This window comes from Rosa chinensis, chromosome 1, assembly GCF_002994745.2.
Source record: "Rosa chinensis cultivar Old Blush chromosome 1, RchiOBHm-V2, whole genome shotgun sequence".
Classification (NCBI taxonomy): Eukaryota; Viridiplantae; Streptophyta; class Magnoliopsida; order Rosales; family Rosaceae; genus Rosa; species Rosa chinensis.
The window spans coordinates 46,793,581-46,815,954 of NC_037088.1; the positions used below are offsets into that span (position 1 = coordinate 46,793,581).

General features: G+C 37.9%; 2 protein-coding genes across 5 annotated transcripts; both read right to left on the bottom strand.

Annotated features, from left to right (window-relative positions):
- Nucleotides 1-1,872: 1,872 nt before the first annotated feature.
- Nucleotides 1,873-6,176, bottom strand: LOC121049498. The gene is made up of 9 exons (XM_040507031.1): nucleotides 6,074-6,176; nucleotides 5,409-5,866; nucleotides 4,751-5,297; nucleotides 4,393-4,645; nucleotides 3,891-4,107; nucleotides 3,389-3,530; nucleotides 3,166-3,286; nucleotides 1,969-3,081; nucleotides 1,873-1,891 (listed from the first exon to the last, which is right to left on the bottom strand). Exons 1-9 carry the CDS (start codon nucleotides 6,174-6,176, stop codon nucleotides 1,873-1,875), a joined length of 2,973 nt encoding a protein of 990 aa, XP_040362965.1.
- A 1,404-nt stretch (nucleotides 6,177-7,580) lies between these two features.
- On the bottom strand, nucleotides 7,581-22,374 carry LOC112181282 (kiwellin-1). Of its 4 annotated transcripts, none has more exons than XM_024319701.2 (2): nucleotides 22,233-22,374; nucleotides 7,581-8,550 (listed from the first exon to the last, which is right to left on the bottom strand). In XM_024319701.2, exon 2 carries the CDS (start codon nucleotides 8,382-8,384, stop codon nucleotides 7,680-7,682), a length of 705 nt encoding a protein of 234 aa, XP_024175469.2. In that variant the 5' UTR covers nucleotides 8,385-8,550; nucleotides 22,233-22,374; the 3' UTR covers nucleotides 7,581-7,679. The 4 variants fall into 4 exon arrangements, 2 of the variants coding, with proteins under 2 accessions (XP_024175469.2, XP_040371943.1); XM_040516009.1 differs by having other exon boundaries at nucleotides 22,228-22,374; XR_005807931.1 differs by lacking the exon at nucleotides 7,581-8,550 and adding an exon at nucleotides 19,765-20,259.

The window sequence follows — 22,374 nt, forward strand, 5'->3', positions numbered from 1 at the left end:
ATAAACCCCTTCGGCGCATGTGAAATGCTCCAACTGTGCATTGCAGCACAGTGCCTGGCCACTTTGACAGCTTCGGGGTTCGAACCTAGGTTGGAGAGCACACCCAACTAGGCAAGAACCACTAGGCCACTTGCAGTGGTTTTGGTAAGTCGGTTCATGATCTTAGCTAATGTTTTTGAAAGAATAGATGAAGATACGATTTTCTGGCTTTATACTCCAAACAAAATCAAATAAAAAATACAGATTAGGATATATCATATATCCCTGTAGCCGGCTGGATCTTCAGCCAATCAAATTCTATGATTAATTTTAAATGGTGCAGAACTCAGCAGTTTTGCTCATCATTTTCATTTGAAATGTAAATGTAGTTTCTATAAGAGACAAATTGCACCCTTTTTCTTTTTTTTCTTTTTTTTTTTTTTTTTTGAGGGGAAGGCAGGGGAACGCACTCCCCTAACCAGAATTATTATTCATGAGCATAGAATTATTATATCCCGGAGGGGACAAATTGCACCCTTTGACGAAGAACCAAACAAGAAAAGAACATTATTTTCGCCTGCTTGCCAAGGAAGAAAGCTGGAACCTGCAAAACAGGACAAAGTGTGATCTGTTTAGGAAAAAAAAAAAAAAGCCCAGAAATTATAGGAATACGGCCCTACATAGAAACAAAGTGGAATTATATATTCAGAGGCCTGGTTCATACAAGAACTAGAAAAAAGCAAGCTTTTAGAAAGCCTATCAACAATGGAAGAATCAAGAAAGAGGTAGTTCGTAATGTTTCACTTTTGTTTCTGACGAAGCTTCATACATGTACTTTCCCTGCATACAGCCCCACTCTCATCTTCAACCCCTCATCATGTTACCTATTTGTCAGATTAATTTTGTTTAATCAAGGTCTGTATCCAATAATTTCTGCACGATCAGGTATGCGGTTGTTACAGGTTCAAATCAGGGGATTGGATTTGGAACAGTTACGCAGTTGGCCTCAAATGGGATCATGACAGTGTTAACAGATTTAGATGAGAAGAAGGGCATTGAAGCGGTTGAAGAATTAAAAGACTCCGGCCTCTCTGACCTTGTTGTTTATCATCAGCTTGATGTAACAAACCCTGCTAGCATTGCTTCCCTTGCAGATTTTGTCAAAACCCGATTTGGGAAACTAGATATCTTGGTATGCATACAAAGAAAACATACATAAGTCGATTTCTCTATATGTAGTTCTATACAAGCTTGTGCTGAAAATTTCTTATAAATATAAGCACATAACCTGAAGTAATAATCTATACTTGTATTGGTTTTGACGCAGTCGGAATGATAAACTAGGTTTACCAGCAATAAACCTAAGCAAACGATTCTGGAGTCCACCAGAGATAAAAGAGAATAATCTCAATATATTGATAAAAGATAATAAGATGCCTTCTGCAGCCGCTTGCGGCTGCATAAATAAGAGAAAAGTACCCTAGGGCGACTAACAACGAAACCCTAAGGCCCATGGATAAAAACGAAAACAATCCAAAAATAACTAAGAAAACCAAAAACGGGTAAAATAGAAAAATGCCGTTTTGAGGCCCTAAACGATCCCGAAAGCCCGAAAAAGGTCACACGTCGTGGCATAGCGACGAGTTTGCTTTCTGGCGCGATTCCCTTTCCGGAAAGCTAAAGTGCGTCCCGATCGGACTCCGGAGGCCCATTTCACGTCTACTAGTCACTTTTCGGTTTCCACCCTTAGCACGATCCAATTGTTCTTGAAATTGGACCGCTATCTGTTCTACATCAGTCTCCTCCACCTCCGAAGAACTCGACCCCGAGTTCTCTTCAGGATAAAGAGCCTCATCTTCATGAAACTCATGCAGATCAGCAACATTGAAAGTGTTAGAAATGCCCATTGAATCTGGAAGTGCAACAACATAAGCATTATCATTGATCTTCTTCACCACCTTAAAAGGACCATATTTTCTGGGCTTCAACTTGTTATAGGTACCAACAGGGAATCTCTCCTTCCTCAGGAACACCATCACGTCATCACCTTCCTGGAATACTTTAACTCGCCGATGTTTATCAGCTGCAGTTTTATTCTTAGCATTAGTTGCTTCCAGCTTAGCCTTAACTTCATCTCGAACAGCTTGTACATCTCTAGCCATATTATCAGCAGCAACACTAACTCCAGGAACCTTAGGAAGCTTCACCAGATCAACCACATGTTGAGGAACAGTAGTATAAACTAAGGAGAATGGTGACTTCCCTGTGGCGCTATGCACAGCACTGTTATAAGCAAACTCCACCTGGGGCAAAGCATAATCCCACTGTTTGGGTCGATCTCCACAAACGCTCCGGACCATGTTACCCAAAGTTCTGTTAGTAACCTCTGTCTGGCCATCCGTTTGAGGATGGGCTGTGCTACTACGGTTCAAAGATGTTCCAAACATCCTCCACAAAGTAATCCAGAAATGGCTAAGGAACTTGGTGTCTCTGTCAGATGTAATGGACTTGGGTACTCCATGCAAACGAACCACTTCCCTGAAGAACAGTTTAGCTATATTAGAAGCATCAGCAGTCTTTTTACATGCGATGAAATGCACCATCTTAGAGAACCTGTCAACTACCACAAACACTGAATCCACTCCCCTTTGGGTACGGGGTAAGCCCAACACAAAATCCATAGCAAGGTCCTGCCAAATGTCATCAGGAACAGGTAAAGGTAGATAAAGACCTGTATTTTGGGACTGACCCTTAGATACTTGGCAGGTGTAGCACTTTCTCACAATAGTTCCAGCATCCTTCTTCAACTGTGGCCAGAAATACCGCTCCTCAAGACTAGCAATAGTCTTGTCTCTGCCCAAGTGCCCGCTCAATCCTCCTCCATGCAGATCTCGGATCAGTTTTTCCCTCAATGAAGAACTAGGGATACAAAGTCTGTTGCCCTTGAATAAATATCCTTCATTCTCATAAAAATCTGCGACTGCATTGTTATTGCTGCACTTGGCCCAAATCTCCTTGAAATCAACATCTTCTTCATACAACTCCTTCAAGAGGTCAAACCCCACAATCTCCTGAGCTAAAGTGACCAGTAAGGACGCCCTCCTACTCAAAGCATCTGCGACCCGGTTAAGAGTACCAGATTTATGTTGAATCACAAAAGGAAACTTCTGCAGAAAACTCACCCACCTTGCATGCATTTTATTCACAGTTTTCTGGCTATTGAGGTACTTCAAGGCTTGGTGATCGGTGAACAGTACGAACTCCCTCTGAATCAAGTAGTGCTCCCATTGCCTAAATGCCCGGAACACTGCATAAAATTCTTGGTCATAAGTACTCCACTTCTGACGAGCTTCACTCAACTTTTCACTAAAGAATGCTACTGGTTTCTTCTCTTGTGACAATACAGCACCCACTCCCACGCCACTAGCATCACATTCTACCTCGAATACCTTGTCAAAATTAGGAAGAGCAAGAACTGGTGCAGTACAAAGCTTCTCCTTGATTAAGGCAAAGCTCTTCTCTTGTTCCTCTCCCCATTGGAATTTGCCTTTCTTCAAACATTCAGTAATAGGGGCAGTAATGGTACTGAAATTCTTCACAAATCTCCTGTAGAAAGTAGCTAAACCATGAAAGCTCCGGACTTCAGAAACTGTTTTCGGAGCTGGCCATTCTCTTATTGCTCGTACCTTCTCTTCATCAACCTGAATGCCTTCTTCTCCAACCACAAATCCCAGAAATAATAACTTGTTGGTGCAGAATGTACATTTTTTTAAGTTGATGTACAGTTTATTCTCCTGTAAAGCTTCCAAAACCTGCTTCAAATGCACCAGATGTTCTTCTTTGGTCCTGCTATATATCAGTATATCATCAAAATACACTACTACAAAGGAACCCATAAAGGGGCGAAGAACCTGGTTCATAAGCCTCATAAAAGTGCTGGGTGCATTAGACAACCCGAATGGCATGACCATCCACTCGTACAAGCCATCCTTGCTCTTAAAAGCTGTCTTCCATTCATCTCCTGGCTTGATTCGAATTTGGTGATATCCACTTCGAAGGTCTATCTTGGTAAACACTTTGGAACCTTCTAGCTCGTCAAGCATGTCTTCCAAACGAGGAATAGGAAACCTGTACTTCACAGTTATCTTATTAATGGCCCTGCTATCAACACACATCCGCCATTGATTGCCCTTCTTAGGAACAAGGAGGACGGGAACTGCACAAGGACTCATACTCTCTCGGATGAACCCCTTTTTCAACAAGTCTTTGATCTGCTCCCTCAAAATCTCATTCTCCTTGGGACTCATTCGGTAATGTGGCAGATTTGGCAAGCTAGCTCCAGGAACCAAATCGATCTGATGTTGGATGTCTCTCATAGGTGGTAGTTCGTTGGGCAACTCATCTGAAATCAACTCTTCAAAATCTCCCAACAACTTCTGCACTTCTTTAGGGATCAACACATCTTCCTTTTCTGTAGCCAACAATCCCTTTATCACTACTGGGCAGAAAACTTCAGTTTCTCTAAAAGCCTCCTCCATCTCAAACTCACTACTAGATAAGGTCAGGAAACTCTCCCCTTTCTTCCCACCAGATTTTTCAAATTGACTCACGGGAGCCATAGCAATTTTATGACTATCCCACATAATCATCATCACGTTATCTCTGCCTTTGTAAATCACATCCACATCATATTGCCAAGGTCGTCCAAATAAAATATGACAAGCATCCATATCAATAATATCACACATAACTTCATCTTTATAATGCTTACCAATGGAGACCGGTACTTTGCAAGAATCAATAACTCGAACTTGTGGACCTTTCTTGACCCAACCAAGGGAATAAGGTGCTTCATGAGGCTGCGTAGGTAACTGCAAGTATTCCACCAGTTTCTTGGCTACAAAGTTTTCGCAGCTCCCATTATCCACAATCAAATTGCACACCTTGTTATTGACGGAACAAAATGATCTAAAAATATTGCGTCGTTGTCCATCTTCTTTGGGACATAATAAGACCCGCTGCAACACAATATTAACCTTTTTAGGAGACTCCTCCTCCGCGAACTCAGCCCCATCATAATCGTCACCTCTTCCTCCTTCTTCTTCATTTTCATCATATTCACCTATAAGAGCAGTTTGTCTCCTCTCTGGACACACATTAGACCTATGCCCAGGCTTGTTGCATCGATAACAGACATCTCCCGTAGGTCTAGCATAAGGGTTATTAAATCTCTGATTCGGGGCTCTATTTTGAGCACCACTAGAACTACCAACACCTTTAAAAGGAGGATTGGAAGCCCTAAAAGCACCTTCTGTTTTCTGCAGTGTGGTTTTACCCTTGTCAGTTGAAGAATTTACTAGATCTGTGCTCCTTTGGTAGTTATATCTTTGGAAAGAAGAAGCTCGTGAAGGCTTCTCTAACAACTCTGCCTTCAATGCTAGGTTTGAAGCTTCTGCCATAGTATGAACAGTTTGCAATCCGATTTTCTCTTGAATGGAAGGCTTCAGCCCACTGACAAAGTGAGCCACCTTCTGACCTTCAGTTTCTCCTAATTCATTACGCTCCGAGTAACGCAAGAACTCAGCGGTGTATTCAGCCACTGTCCTAGTTCCCTGGACACATTCGATATACAATCTGTACAAAATCTGTTCATAATCGTCCGGTAAGAACCTCTCCATCATCAGCTGCTTCATTCTTCGCCATGTTTTAACACCCTGCTTCCTTTGTTTCTTGCGGGTGTTCTGCAATTTATCCCACCAAACTGCAGCAGTACTCTTCAATCTCCATGCAACATGCTTAACCTGCTTGTGTTCAGGAACTTCCATGATCTCAAAGAACCTATCCACTTGAAGCTGCCAATCTAGATAATCTTCTACACCCAAGTTGCCTGAAAAGAAAGGAATTTCGGCCTTGACTTTGTAATCTTGGTCAGCTTGTCCTTGTGGTTCATATTGCACCATCTCTTCTTCAGACTCAGATTCTGAAGTATGAACAACAACCTCTCTACGTGGAGCCCTAATTCGCTGGCCTCCCTCCCTGCCTATATTCCGATCATTGTTGTTGTTGTTGTTGTTTCTCTCTCCTAACAACCCACGAATTTCTCCAATCTGCTGATCCATCCGATTGTTCATGGTGTTGATGGCAGCGGTAAACGCTGCCGTGAGAGCTTCGATATCCGATTTTGTAACTTCACCCATTGCTACCAAGGTAAATAGGAGAGACAGGAAAGACCTGCTCTGATACCACCTGACGCAGTCGGAATGATAAACTAGGTTTACCAGCAATAAACCTAAGCAAACGATTCTGGAGTCCACCAGAGATAAAAGAGAATAATCTCAATATATTGATAAAAGATAATAAGATGCCTTCTGTAGCCGCTTGCGGCTGCATAAATAAGAGAAAAGTACCCTAGGGCGACTAACAACGAAACCCTAAGGCCCATGGATAAAAACGAAAACAATCCAAAAATAACTAAGAAAACCAAAAACGGGTAAAATAGAAAAATGCCGTTTTGAGGCCCTAAACGATCCCGAAAGCCCGAAAAAGGTCACACGTCGTGGCATAGCGACGAGTTTGCTTTTTGGCGCGATTCCCTTTCCGGAAAGCTAAAGTGCGTCCCGATCGGACTCCGGAGGCCCATTTCACGTCTACTAGTCACTTTTCGGTTTCCACCCTTAGCACGATCCAATTGTTCTTGAAATTGGACCGCTATCTGTTCTACATCAGGTTTAATCTCCACAGGTAAACAATTCAGGTGCTAGTGGTACCATTACAGATCCTGACGCTTTCAGAAATGCTGTTGCAGCCGCAGGTATGGCTAAGGTGAGTTTAATTATCAATAAGTAATAAAATGTCATTTAGGATGAACATTTTTGGATATGTGGACTGTGGAGGTGAAATGAAAATTTTTGATACAAATGACGAAAGAATCTTGATTCTGCCATTGATGATTCGCTGGGAGGGACTTCTGTTTCCACATTTTCTCGGTATAACTATGCACAAATGTAAGAAATATCATTATGTATTGTCGTCGACGGACGCCGGGAGGCGAGAATATTTGGAAGAGAATAAGTAGTGGCTTACTGGCTATGATAACGAGAGTGAGAAACCTGCGTGAACAAGAAAACGAGAACTCAATCGCTGATTAGTGATGAAAATGACGGAGAGGAGACTGAAAACTTTTTCCTAATTATTTTCAGGTAGGCTTTAACATCAAGACGACAACATTTTGTTGACACTATATATAGAATTTTTTTCTCCAAAATTTTCAGGCAGTCTTGAGCCCACCCCATGATGTATGTAGATCCGCCTGTGGCTGCACCTATTGGTTGGTGCTTCTTTCCCTGATAGCACGCATGTAGCATGCTTGAATAATTATGGATTTTGGCAAAGTCTGTATATTTAACAAAAACTTGTATTACTTTATCTTCATTGACCCAGTGATTACAAAAATTTCTGGCTCACCAGCCATTCGTAAACAAAGATCTGAAGATCAAACTAAACAAAGGTATGAATTTTGACTACAAGAGGGTGTGTAGCTACGCAGAAGACTTATATATTGATTCATTTCTATACCTGTTATTGTATTACTCATAGTCTCAATGCAGGAGAGAAGCAACTATAGATTGCAATTTAATGTTATATACTTTATGAACCTTTTTCACTCTTATTTATATCACAATATAGAGGCAGTCACTTAATCAGGCATCAGACCAGAATATCTGCATTTCACCCCAGTCGCTTTTCTTAACTCCCAAGGCCTTCCAAACAGCTGGAGAGGCATCAACGATGTTGTGAGGGCATGGAGGCTGGTAATCATGATCAGGATCACAACCCATTGTGGAGTCACACTCATCAACAACTTTGGCTTTCACACTCCTTCCATTACCATGTATGGTGATGTAGTGTGAACACCTCTTCCTATTGTTGAACCACCCGGTGGACAATGCCACGACCCGGGTGCTATCCGAGTGGAATTTATTGTCACATTCAGACGCTCCACCACCATCACCACCTTTCTTGAAGCTGTTGATCGTCAAGGTTGCTTTTGTATGCTTGGACACCGGAGGAGAGCACTTGTAAGTGGTGTAGAGCTTGCCTTTTTTGCAGCATTCAGACTGGTTCTCAGGGTTACATTGTCCCGGAGGAGGCTTTTTACCGACTATTTTGCCACTTGGATTGCAGGTTTGAGCTTCAATGCTCAAACAGATTGTTACAAGAATGATGAAGATGAAGAGAAAAGCACCGGAAGAACAAAAGTGGTACTTCATGTTCTTCTGAGTACTCTTGCTGGTTTTGTTTTGGTTGGTCTGAGGAAGTTGAATCCTAAGTAAGCTATATATAGAGATCAAGCTAGCTAGCTGGTTTTTAATATCAATTGACTTGATTCTCTCTAGAATGATCATACTGTCTGTGAAAGATACCGCTTCGTAATATTGCTGATAAGTATACTGTCAAATTGTGCAGTAACCTTCCATATACATACAATCTGACTGTCCGCATACGGCTCATTATATCACCATACACAAAGAACCATTTTTGTACTTAACGATGGTTCTGTACTGCAGCCGCCTGTGTAAGATTGGTTTGGTTGATTAATACTAGAATAAGATTCCTTAATACAAGAGAAATTAACTAAAGATTCATTAATGATAGATTACTCCAAAGATCCCTTAAAATCTTAAGAGCAGCCTAGCCGGCTATAGCCTCTAACCTATATGAGAGATGCAAAGTCAGGAACCTATATATTGAAGTCTAACATGCATGATATTTTTCTTTTGGAAATTGTGACTGCTAATACCAATTCTTGAACATTAAGGTATACTTTTCCTTCCCCATATGATGAAATTTTACTTCAGTAGTCAGTAAATTAGGAATCAATCAACATGATAATTTCATGATTCTGATTCTACTAGTAGTAAAAGTTAAAAAGCCAATAGATCCTCTCTGGAAATTCCGCTATGGCTGGTTCTATACTAAAAACTGTCTAACTGAAAATGTGTATAAATTATACTAAATGTCCTTATTTGTTGTTCTAATTTTTTTTTTTTCCATCTGAAGGTGTCCCCTGTTTTATTCGAAAAGTGTCTTCTTATTGTTCTGCTAGTCATGTAACTACGGAGTAAAAATTGGCCATGGGGATGTTGAAGGCGATTCCATAAAACTGATGTATGAAACACCGCAAGTTTTCTCATCTTGAATAAAGAAAATAAGTAGTCAATTCTAAACACAATGACATGATAATTTTCTTTAGTTAGCAAAATCTATTTCAACTTGTGGTAGAAATGATAGGAGCATTTTAATGCGACATTTTAATAATTATTTCCTCATATTTTTCTTAGTTATTTCCTTAAATAAATAAATTTTAATATAATTTTTATTTTCTAGGTACCTTGGAATAAATGGAGCTGACATGAAGAAATGGAGTTTTCCTGGTCCGACTAGGAATCCCAGTCAACGCAGGAATCTTGATGAGGTTAGGAAACCTGAAGGCATTAGGAGACCACATGATAACGTGGGAGATATTATGGGGAATTAAAGCTGATTTTGCCATGGGAAATTATGGAGTTAATGTCAAAAATCAAGAGATGATCAAGGATAATGATGCCATGGAGAGATTTAAGGGAGAAAAAGTCCAAAACAAGTCCAGATTCATTCCTATTTTCACTCAAGAGAATTTTGGCCGAAAATTAAGAGAAAAATCAGATTAAATCTTGGGAAAATCAGCAATAATATATTTGGAAAGATTATGGATTTATTTTGGAGCTTTCTGATTGGCTGGATGACTCAACAGAGCTGACATGGCATTCTGTGATTGGTCGAAGCTGTGTGGCATGATTGGATAGTTATTTGAGGAGATAAATCAGAAAATAATCATGCAATTAATTCAAAAATAATCTCCCTAAATCAAGGTGTTAAATTGGAGGTTTCTTATTGGTTGGATGACATAGCAGAGCTGACGTGGCGTTCTCTGATTGGCTAATGCTGTGTGGATCAATCTTGAAGACTTGGAGACTAAGTTGCCATCCTCCTATAAATAGGAGCATTCTCTACACAACACCAACACACCATCAACCAGAAGAACAACACCACAACACCTCTTCATTCAGAAAAATTCTCTCCATTCTCTAGTTGCAAAGCTCTGCGTTTTCAAGCAAGCAACACACCATCAACCAGAAGAACAACACCACAACACCTCTTCATTCAGAAAAATTCTCTCCATTCTCTAGTTGCAAAGCTCTGCGTTTTCAAGCAAGGAGAGGAAGAAGAAGAATGAGCCGTGAAGATCATATCCTCCATCATCCACCTTGAAGGCTTGCTTCCAAGATTCAAGATCCAACCATCTAGCTCTCCATCTCCATCTCCACTCACGGTGTAATTCGTTCCTTTTCCTTGTAACCTTTTTGGTTTCCTTGTTTGATTTCGTATGAACTTATTTCTAGTTAACAATAACGTTTAGGGCAAAGTTTAAGCCCAATTTCTATGTTTAAATAAAGTTTTCGAATTCTATAATTGAGATTCTAAGTTGCTTATGTGAGTTTGTTCGATTAAATTTGCTTTACAGAAAACTTTTATATGTTTATCTTATTTGGGTCGACACTTATAGGATTTGCATGTAATTGGTGCTAGGTTTAAGAACATGAATCAACTTTTTACTTTGTGTAACTTGAATCAAAAGTAGTAAAGGTTCTGGACAAGAATCGAATTTAATTGAAGATGATTGCAATTAGGTGGACTTTTCCATAACTAAGTTGTACACTTGAGTTGATAGCCTTTCTCTATGTGTAATGCGTTAAACATGTTATGATTAACTAGCTTTCTAGTCCTTGAATGCCTGTTTGATAGGATTGATCTAGGTGCTTTCGCTTAGGTTAATTAGCATTGAAAAGTAAAATATGGGAAATCATTTGCTTTCGAATGTTTCACATGATCAACTCCTTTCTCATGACTTAGATGAACAATTATAGGGTTTGAATCGAATTCGATTACATGGAATTGGTTTTGATCTTTCTTCCTTGCGTTCCACCCTTGTATATATGTTTTTACGTTTTCTTTATTTGATTTTCTTTAACTTTTGATTTTATAATTCTTAAACCCCCCTTTTATTTCGTTATTTGTATATATTCTTTTTGTAAATAATACTTTTTACTTTTACTAATTAATTAATTATTTTTGCAATTACAGGTGTACCCTCAATCCCCGGAATAGAACGATCCCTATTTGCTTATACTACTAACGATATTTTCAGGGTTAAATTATATGTTTGCTTTGAGCGTATCAAGAAATACTGAGTGACTTTGGTTGGTCGTAACTATTAATGCTCTAGAGAAAACTTTGATAGACAATTCACTTTCGGAAAATAATCTGCTTTTGTCATTGCACATACGGCCTCTGCATTCAATTTCAACTTGATGGCCAATAGATGGTGGGTAAATCTAGACCTGTAAATGGATCAGATTTGGATCGGATCGACCTAAATCCAAACCCGTTTACTTAAAAAAAAATTCGATACAAACCCGCTCCGTTAACCCGGCGGATCATTGATAACTCGATCCAAATCTGTATCCGCCGAATTAACGGATACCCGATCCGCTAATCCGACCCGTTTATAATTTCAAATATTTTAAAATTTTAAATAGTAATATTAAATTTATATCATGATACCTCATAAGATATTAATAAAATATTAAAACAAAATGAAAAATATCATCAAAAGTAGAATCACATTATCAAAATTCTTAATGCTTCTTGGAATCTTGGGTGATGGACTGTCCCTTAGATTTCTGCAAAAAATTTGTATTAGAAATTCTTCATATTTTATATTTTATATTTTTAAAAAATAATAATATATTAATAAAAAATAATATTTTATTATTAAGAAAACGGGCCGGATCATTAACGGATCGGATCGACTTAAATCCGTATTTGATCCGTTAAATAAACGGGTTAACGGATTCGGATCATTAACGGATCAACGGATCAAAATTTTCCATCCAAACCCGTCCAATAGCCACGGATTTGGAGCGGGTCTGGATCAAAATCCGGTCCATTTACAGGTCTAGGTAAATCATGAGTTCAAGTAATTGAGAATCATAACTAGTGTTTGAGATTAGTTATATCCAATCTTTCATGCAATTTGGAGAAATTGCTAGGAAGTCTAGGACTTAATTATTAGGATATATCGTCTTAAAAATGAGCGATATGTCCTTGGACCTGGACTGACTAATATACTTTTTATTGTAACATTTTAATATTTTATTTATTATTGAAATTAAATTTGGGTGAATTTATTTTGTGTTTAATTTATTAATTTATTTGTGTGTTTAAATTCAGAATTTATTTTGAATTTTATTTTGTAACTCATGGTGTTTTATTTTGATTTATTTTGGGTTTTAATTTTTGTAACCTATGGCATTTGGTTACTACCCTATTAATTGTAGGGAGTGTCCTAAGAGCCTATAAATAGCACCATTTGTTGCATGCTAAAACACATCAAACTTTTACTCAACTATTCACCCATCAACTTTCTTTTCAAAATCCCCCAAAGAGTCTTGTGTATTTTTTGGCCAGAGAAAGGTGTTCTTTTGGTGGAGGTTTGGGTTCCTCCAATTTGTGCAGATTGGTGTGAGCCACACAACTTGTTGTTGGGCTGTTGTATCCTGGAGGGGACAAGTCAAGAGATTTCTGGTGCACCGGCATTGTTCCGTAGAGGGCTTGAATCTCCTTAAAGAGAGCGAGATACCCGCGCCTCAGCCTTTTGTCAACGAGTTTCTCATATAGAAATTATAATTTTATTGTAATTTCACCAACAATTTTAAGGAGATTCAACAACATGGAGCATGCAAAAGAGAAACCGTTCGACAATCTGGGATATCTCAATTTGAGAAAGATGAGTATAAATATTATTTTTTATCTCTTGACTTATTTCTCATATATTGTTTATGATTATAATGAACTACTCACTGTTATTCAAAGAAATATTGATAAGTTTTGTAGATTAATATGGAGAGAGTTCCAAAAATCCATGCGTCACAAACACAAGGAGATTTCCTTGGAGACCTTGACGACTCGCATCTGCGTTGAGGAGGAAGTAAGAGGTCAAGATGTTCTTATGCAAGATACAAACAATGACACCTCTAAGGTAAATTTAGTATCTTCCAATAATAATATGCCCAATGGTCATTTTCATAAAAATTCTCTTATGCAGCCAAAGAAGAAAAATATGAAAAAAGTTGGTAAACCTCACCAACAGAATAAAGGCAAACCAAGCTATGTGAATAAGAACCAATATCCTCCTTCAGAAAATAAGCAACAATATACTTGTTGTTATGTTTGTGGCAAAAGTGGGCATATTGCTCGAAATTGCAATTATCGAAAACGTGAGGCTGTTCCTCAAGCTCACGTCACTGAAGAACCATATGTGGCAATGATAACTGATGTAAATATGGTTCAAAGTGTTGAAGGATGGTGGGCAGATTGTGGTGCTAATAGGCATATCTGCTATGATAAAGATTGGTTCAAGAAATACACTCCTTTTAAGGAGCCCAAAACAGTTATGCTTGGAGATTCACATACTACTCATGTGCTTGGAACTGGTGAGGTGGAACTCAAATTTACTTCTGGTAGTGTGCTAACTTTGAAAGATGTGTTACATACACCCTCCATGAGAAAAAATTTGATGTCTAGTTATCTTCTTAATAAGGCTGGTTTTAAACAAACTATGAAATCTGACCAATATGTGATCACCAAAAAAGGTGTATTTGTGGGTAAAGGTTATGCTTGTGATGGCATATTCAAATTGAATGTTGAGAACAATAATAAAGCATCTACTTCAGTTTACATGCTCTCTTCTTTGAATTTTTGGCATGCACGTTTATGTAATATAAATAGTAGATATGTGGGAATCATAAGTAGCTTGGGTTTAATTCCTTCAGTGCAAAAAGATTTTGAAAAATGTGAGACTTGCAGTAAAGCAAAAATTACTAGAAGGCCTCACAAAAATGTTGAAAGGAATACCGAGCTATTGGAATTAATTCATACAGACTTGTGTGAATTTGAGGGAATTTTAACTTGTGGAGGTAACAGGTACTTTATCACTTTTATTGATGATTGTTCTAAATATGCTTATGTCTATTTGTTGAAAAATAAAAGTGATGCTTTTGCCAAATTTAAAGAGTTCCTCCTTGAGGTTGAAAATCAATTCGGTAGAAAAATTAAAAGACTCCGAAGTGATAGAGGGAGAGAATATGATTCTTCTGAATTCAATTCTTTTGTTCAATCTTTAGAAGTGATTCATGAAGTTACTCCACCTTATTCACCTGCATCTAATGGTGTGGCAAAAAGAAAAAATAGAACTTTGATTGAGTTAACAAATGCCATGTTGATTGATTCAGGTGCTCCCTCTAATCTTTGGGGTGAAGCAGTTTTAACTGCTTGTTATGTGTTGAATAGAGTGCGACATAAAAATACAAAAATTACACCATTTGAGGTGTGGAAGGGGCATAAACTAAATTTGGGTTATCTTAGAGTTTGGGGTTGTCTAGCCTTTGTGAGGTTAACTGACCCTAAAAGACCAAAATTGGGTGCTAGAGCTACTACTTGTGTTTTCGTTGGATATGCTTTAAATAGTACAGCCTATAGATTTCTTGATGTTGAAAATCATTTTGTGATTGAATCTGGTGATGCAATTTTTCATGAAGAAAAATTTCCTTTTAAATCAAAAAATAGTGGGGGTCAAGAATCTAGAGAAAATATTTTTTCACAACCTAGTTCTTCTTCTTCTAATTTGCATATACAAGAAACTAATGAAAATGAACCTAGAAGAAGTAAGAGAGCTAGAGTTGAAAAAGATTTTGGCCCTGACTATTATGTTTATAATATTGAGGAAAATCTTATTTCTTTACATGAAGCTTTATCATCACCAGATGCAATTTTTTGGAAAGTGGCTGTAAATGATGAAATGGAGTCTCTAATTTCTAATAATACTTGGAAATTAATAGATTTACCAACAGGTTTTAAAACCATTGGGTGTAAATGGGTCCTTAGAAAAAAGCTCAAACCGGATGGAAGTGTAGACAAATATAAAGCTAGACTTGTTGCTAAAGGCTTTAAGCAAAAACATGATCTAGACTTTTTTGATACTTTTTCTCCGGTTACAAGGATTACATCCATTAGATTATTGATTGCTATTGCTGCAATTCATGATTTGATTATTCATCAAATGGATGTGAAAACAGCTTTTCTAAATGGTGATTTAGATGAAGAGATCTATATGGACCAACCAGAAGGTTTTATAGAACCTGGTCAAGAGCACAAGGTATGTAAGTTATCTAAATCCCTTTATGGTTTAAAGCAGGCTCCTAAACAGTGGCATGAAAAATTTGATTCCTGCATGATTGAAAATGGTTATAAATCAAATGAATGTGACAAGTGCATATATTATAAATCTTGGAAAAATTCACATGTTATTATTAGTCTCTATGTGGATGATCTGTTAATTTTTGGCTCAAATTTGCATGTAATTGATGAGACAAAAACTATGCTTAAGAGCAATTTTGATATGAAAGATCTTGGTGAGGCTAATGTTATTTTGGGCATGAAAATAACAAAAACATGTGATGGTATTTTTCTTGATCAGTCACATTATATTGAGAAAATTTTGAAGAAATATGATTATGTTGGCCACAAGCATGTGTCTACTCCTTTTGATTCTATTGTTCACTTATTTCCTGTTGAAAGTGAAAATGATGTGATTAATCAAAAGGAATATGCTAGCATAATTGGCAGTTTGCGCTATGCAACTGACTGCACTAGACTTGACATTGCGTATGCAGTTGGAGTACTTAGTAGGTTCACAAGTAAACCAGGTAAAGAACATTGGCATGCAATTGAGCGTGTTATGAAATATTTGCTTGGTACTAAAAATTATGGATTATTTTATAAAAAATATCCTGCTGTACTTGAAGGCTTTTGTGATGCCGATTGGAATACTCTGTCAGGTGATTCTCTCTCTACCACTGGTTATATTTTTTCATTAGGTGGATGTGCTATTTGTTGAAAATCAAAGAAGCAAACAATAATTTCTAATTCAACCATGGAAGCTGAACTTATTGCTCTAGCTTCAGCAAGTGAAAAAGCAAATTGGTTGAGAGATTTATTGCATGAAATTCCCTTGTGGGAAAAACCTATACCACCTATATTGATTCATTGTGATAGCACTGCAGCTATTGGTAGAGTAAATAACTGTTATTATAATGGTAAATCCAAACCTATAAGAAGAAAGCACAGTACTGTGAGATCATATTTGAGTGATGGAATTATTAATGTGAATTATGTTAAATCATGTGATAATCTTGCAGATCCTTTAACTAAGGGCTTGGCAAGAGAAAAGGTCTGGAATACATCGAGGGGGATGGGATTGAAGCCCATATCATCATGAGCCATATATGAGGACACCCAACCCGGTGATTAGAGATCCTAAAAACTGGGTTCAATGGGAAAAACGAATCATAAGGTGGCCATAAGAAAAATGCACCATATTTTCTTACTCATCCCTATGATGTAAGTGCATTAATCTTGTAACGTATATGAAGGTTGAGTTCACTTAAAACTCTTAATAAAATCTGTAGCTCATATGAGTAGGATGTCATAGTTACAAGAGCATCCTTGACGGATTTTACCTATATGAGTGTGAGAGTGGGGCCGCTCTCTATAAGAATTGGGCTTATTCTTGAAATATACTCATGAAAACCGGGATAAGCACAAGGCCGTAACGTGCTGGCTAATAAAGCTCAAATTAACACCTGAATTATTATGTTTGAGCAGTAATTCTTATTTTCCCTTAAGCAGTTGTAGTTCAAGTCTGAGACCACTATCAACTCTGGAGTAGGAATTGCTGTTTCACTAAGTGAAGGTTCAATGCAGAGCACACCTTCATGATGCATAATGGTTCGTCTGGCCGGTAACTTTGGTTTATATTTGTTTTTTAAATATTAAAATGAGTGGGGGAATGTTGTAACATTTTAATATTTTATTTATTATTGAAATTAAATTTGGGTGAATTTATTTTGTGTTTAATTTATGAATTTATTTGTGTGTTTAAATTCAGAATTTATTTTGAATTTTATTTTGTAACTCATGGTGTTTTATTTTGATTTATTTTGGGTTTTAATTTTTGTAACCTATGGCATTTGGTTACTACCCTATTAATTGTAGGGAGTGTTCTAAGAGCCTATAAATAGCACCATTTGTTGCACGCTAAAACACATCAAACTTTTACTCAACTATTCACCCATCAACTTTCTTTCCAAAATCCCCCAAAGAGTCTTGTGTATTTTTTGGCCAGAGAAAGGTGTTCTTTTGGTAGAGGTTTGGGTTCCTCCAATTTGTGCAGATTGGTGTGAGCCACACAACTTGTTGTTGGGCTGTTGTATCCTAGAGGGGACAAGTCAAGAGATTTCTGGTGCACCGGCATTGTTCCGCAGAGGGCTTGAATCTCCTTAAAGAGAGCGAGATACCCGCGCCTCAGCCTTTTGTCAACGAGTTTCTCATATAGAAATTATAATTTTATTGTAATTTCACCAACACTTTTATTTCTGCATAGATTGCTAGTAGAAAAAATGTTGCTGTGGATGTTAACATGAGAAGGTGTTTATCAGCATAGGTAAGTATTAATTAGCATACAAAAGCAGTAGAGGCATGGATCTACACAGGCTTAATTGGTTGATTAATACTAGAAGATTTTTTTTATTTTTTATGGAAAAATGTCTCTTTACCCTAATTATAGGGACATTAATCCCCTTACCTCACCTAATTATTAGTTGGATTAAATTCAGTTTAGTCCCTCAAACTTTAGGCCAAACATCAGTTTGGTCCCTCTTTTTTTTTTTTAATCAAACTCATCCCTAATATCCCAAATTGTATCAACTTCGTCCAAAATTTAAATTTGATGGGTAAATTCCTCCTATGGTACCTGAGATATTGTTACTTGGACAGTTTGATACCCAATGTATTAAAGGGGACAGTTTGGTACCTGAAGTTAGACTCTGTTTGACACTTTGGTACTTCTGTTAATTTTTCTGTTAAATGTAAGGATAAAATTGACATTTAGAATATATGTATAAAAACATAATAAAAAAACATGAGTTTGTGGGTTGATTGCCATTCTTCATAATTTTATAGGTATGAATTAATGTTTATGAGTTATGTTTTTTTTTTTTTTGAGAAACTATCAACTCAATTTTATTAATAATAAACAGAATAAAAATTATAACTGATAGATGTAGAAACTACATCAAAATATAAAATAGCAAGAGAAATACTAGATGCAACAAAGCATCGGAAATAAAACCTAGCAAGGATACGAAGGGATGCAATTAAGCATTTGATGAGTTATGTTGAAGGTGAAATATTCAAATTTTATGTTAAAGAAATATAATAATCAGGTATTTTTTTTTGTACTATTCTCTATGAATCCACTGATTTTTCCTATAAAACTTGGATTTTTCCTCCTCTTCATAAACACAATGCGATGATATTATTTGGTATTATTTTAGGTCTTCATCATTTTTTAGGTCATTTAAGAGAAAATGAAAATGAATTAATGCTTTTAGGTTATGTTAAAGTTGACATAATTGAATTTTATGTTTAAAAAATTTAGTTGTACGAGACTAGTTTTAATACAGTACTCTCATGGGTGTTCACTATATGATTACTATATTTCTTAAACATAAAATTCGAATATTTCACCTTCAACATAACCCATAAACATTAATTCATACCTATAAAATTATGAAGAAAATCAACCCAGAAACTCATGTTTTTTTATTTTGTTTTTATACATATATCCTAAATGTCAATTTTATCTTTACATTTAACAGAAAAATTAACAGAAGTACCAAAGTGTCAAACAGAGTCTAACTTCAAGTACCAAACTGTCCCCTTTAATACATCAAGCATCAAACTGTCCAAGTAGCAATACCTCAGGTACCATAGGAGGAATTTATCCAAATTTGATTCCGAAGATGACGCCATGCGCTGAGCTAGAGCCGACAAGGAGGTCCCACATTTCTGATTTTGAACCCACAAGAAGGGCAAAATGGACATTTCAAATTTAATCTAATTTCTAAATTTTTTTTTTCTCTTATTTTCTCTCCCTTCTGCCTCGCACTCAAATCTGAAACCTCCTCTCTCTCTCTCTCTCTCTCTCTCTCTCTCAATCCCAGCCGCCATGAACACCGGCCGGTCACCATGAATCTCTGCTCACAAGCTAAACAGATCTAACACAAACAATCAACCAAAACCAGACAATCGAAAGAAAAAGCAATCCAAAAATCTGAACAAAAACGGAATCAAGGAAAGCATCAGATCTCGACGGATGTGCTGCATAATCTGCATCTCATTCTTGATGTCATCCCTGTCACTCTTGCTCACCAAACCGCCGCTAACACCAGAGATCTGAGTCATCAGTCCATCAGAAGCGAAACCGCCGTCGACCTCTCCGCTCAGACCTGAAAAACCGGTGCCACTTCCACCGTCTCACACCCCTTCGCTCATCGCCGCTCTCGCAAAGCCCTACCCACAACCCAGCGACCCCGCTGGCTCAAGTTCCTTCGTATCTTCGGCAAGTGGGAAGTCTAAAGTTTCCATCTTTTTGAAATTTTTTTTTCTGGGTTTTGATTTTGGTATACAGGGGCCGGTTGTTCTACTCTGGGCGTTGGAGCATTTTCTGAAAATGGGCCATTTAGGCCTAGTGGAGAGGTATTGGTTAAAAACGAATATAGTTGGAATAAAGGTATGTACTTCTTATGGAGTTTGGTGATTTCACTGATGGGTGGTTTCAGAACAATCCAATGGTTCTGATTGTTTGACATTCTCATTGATTTGATTTGCAGAAGCAAACATGCTCTTTTTGGAGACACCAATTGGAGTTGGGTTCTCTTATTCAACTGATACCGCTTCTTATGAGTCTGTAAATGATCATATTACAGGCATGTGTGTTTCTCGTTCTTCTATTTGTCTACATTTTTGGGTGATTTTATTGACATGTTCTGCATTTGAATTTTCTTCCAAATCTTCCCTGACATGTTTTCGTCTGCAGTTTGGTCCAGGTATTCATGCGCCTGGCTTACAGCTCCGCCTCCGCCCCGCCCATGGCGTTTATTAACTTGGAGGGTAGGATTGCGGAGGTCGACGCGTCGATGAAGGAGACCTTACCCGATAACGGGGGCCGACGAGTTGACCAAGCCCCTCCTTGGCTTTGATCTGCTTCCTGACTTCCTTCTGCAACCGGAATCAAATATCAATCACAATTGCAAATGCAGAAATTGCTGGTTTTTTTTGTTTTTTGTTTTTGTTTGAATTTCTGGATTTTGCTTTTAGACATTAGTGATTTGAAGTTGGGCTCATCTTACGATTTTATTTGGATTGGATTTTGTTTGCAATTTTGATTTTGGGAGAAGAAAATGGATATGATGTGCAGTGGGGGAGGGGGCGGTTTTGAGCGGGTGTGGAGTTTGGTTGGGGTGGTGGGTAGTGGGAGCTTGTGAGCAGAGATTCATGGTGGTTGGTAATGAGAGAGAGAGAGAGAGGAGGTTTCAGAAGGCAGAAGGGAGAAAAATAAGAGAAAAAAAATTTAGAAATTAAATTAAATTTGAAATGTCCATTTTGCCCTTTTTGTGGGTTTAAAATCAGAAATGTGAGATCTCCTTGCCCGCTCCAACTCAACGCATGACGTCATCTTCGGAGTCCAATTCAAATTTTGGACGAAGTTGATGCAATTTAGGAGATCAGGGATGAGTTTGATTAAAAAAAAAAAAGGAACCAAACTGATGTTTGGCCTAAAGTTTGAGGGGCTAAATTGCATTTAATCCTTATTAATTTTCACTATCACCCTTAAGATGTCTCATTTTGTTCCCCACTACCCAAGCTTTTTGTTTTTATTTTTTTTGGGGATAATTTTGCCCTTACACCTCACATAGAGAGAGAAGTTGTAAGAGCCTTCCCCAAAGGTCACTGATTTTCGCTGGAAACCTTGCAAGATTCCAGTCATCGGTTGCCAGTTTCCGGTCACCGGACTTCACCGAAAATGTTGTCGAAAATCTCATAGGTCACAGAAGAGGTTGTCGGATACTTTTGTAGCCCCTCAATAAATTTTTATTGCCCTTCATTAAAAACTAGTACAAGTTTTATTGCTCCTCAATAGAAGCTGTTATTGTCCTCTAATAAAAATTTTATCGCCTTACAACTAACATATAATCAAGGTTCGTAAAAACAGTGGGCGCTAGTCGGGCGGTGAGTTGGGGAGGAGCGTCCAGGCGGCTAGGTGGGTGCCTAGGCGGCACCTAGGCGGTTTTGTATTTTTTATTTATTTTTATATCATATATATATATATAAGAGTTTATATAGCCCTTTAAGTGAATATACGTTATATAAAAAAAAAAAAAATTCTATACAACTATATCTTATTCTAAGATTCTGGTGCCCACATACATAACCAATGAATTAAAAGAGAAACATAGGGAAGAGTAGAAGACCAAAAAAGAGGAAACGTGAAAGACAAAAAACTTTATTTTTATCCATGTTCCTCACTTCCTCCCGCTCTCCTCCCCTCCCTCTCCCTCTCAATCTCCATTCTCCAATAGCTCATTGAATATATTTAATAATTTAATATAGGAAACGTGGAAGCCTTAGTATGAGTGTATGACACGCCTAACATATATATATTTTGAAACTACACGCCTAAGCGGCTAACATAGTCAATTATGCTTTCTTTTTTTTAAAATAGTATAGTCAATTATGCTTAGAAAGGCAGCCACTTGCCCATCTAGCGTCTCTGTCTCAACAAACAGCAGCCACTTCTCTCTCTCTCTCGACAAATAGTCTCCCTCTCTCTCTCTCTCTCTCTCTCTCTCTCTCTCCAAACAACAGTGTTCATTATGATATTTTCTTCCTCTCTTGGGCAAAACCAATAGCCACCAACCTCCAGTCTCTCTCATATTTCTCAGATTTCAAGATCTTCATTTGGGGGGAAGTTGGAGGTGGCGTGGGGGGAAGCTGGAGGTGGCTTGGGAGGAAGCTGCGGTGGTGGCTTGCAGGGAGATCCAGTGGAGACATGAAGCAGAGGCGTGGTAGGGAGAGCAAATACGGCCTATTTTCCAGTTTTGGTGATTGAATGGTTTGGGGATCAAATATGGTCATTTTGGAGTTTAGGTCTCACAAAAAAAAAAAAAAAAAAAAAAAGGGAGCTACCTAACCTGGAAGATCGCCCACGCCGCCTAATTCCTCCCCGTCTAAGCCCGCCGATCAGCCCTTACTCGCCTCGGTCTGCTGCCGCCCAGCGCCTAGGCTGCCTGGGCGAGACCTTTTTTAGAACACTGATATAATTGCATAAATCAA

Coding starts and splice junctions, on each gene's coding strand:
- LOC121049498 (XM_040507031.1), bottom strand. CDS start 6,176: ATGGGTGAAGTTACAAAATCGGATATCGAAGCTCTCACGGCAGCGTTT. Junction 4,646..4,750: donor CAAAGTACCGGTCTCCATTG/GTAAGCATTATA, acceptor TGATTTACAAAG/GCAGAGATAACGTGATGATG. Junction 4,108..4,392: donor TTGTTGGGAGATTTTGAAGA/GTTGATTTCAGA, acceptor TGTGAAGTACAG/GTTTCCTATTCCTCGTTTGG.
- LOC112181282 (XM_024319701.2), bottom strand. CDS start 8,384: ATGATCATTCTAGAGAGAATCAAGTCAATTGATATTAAAAACCAGCTA.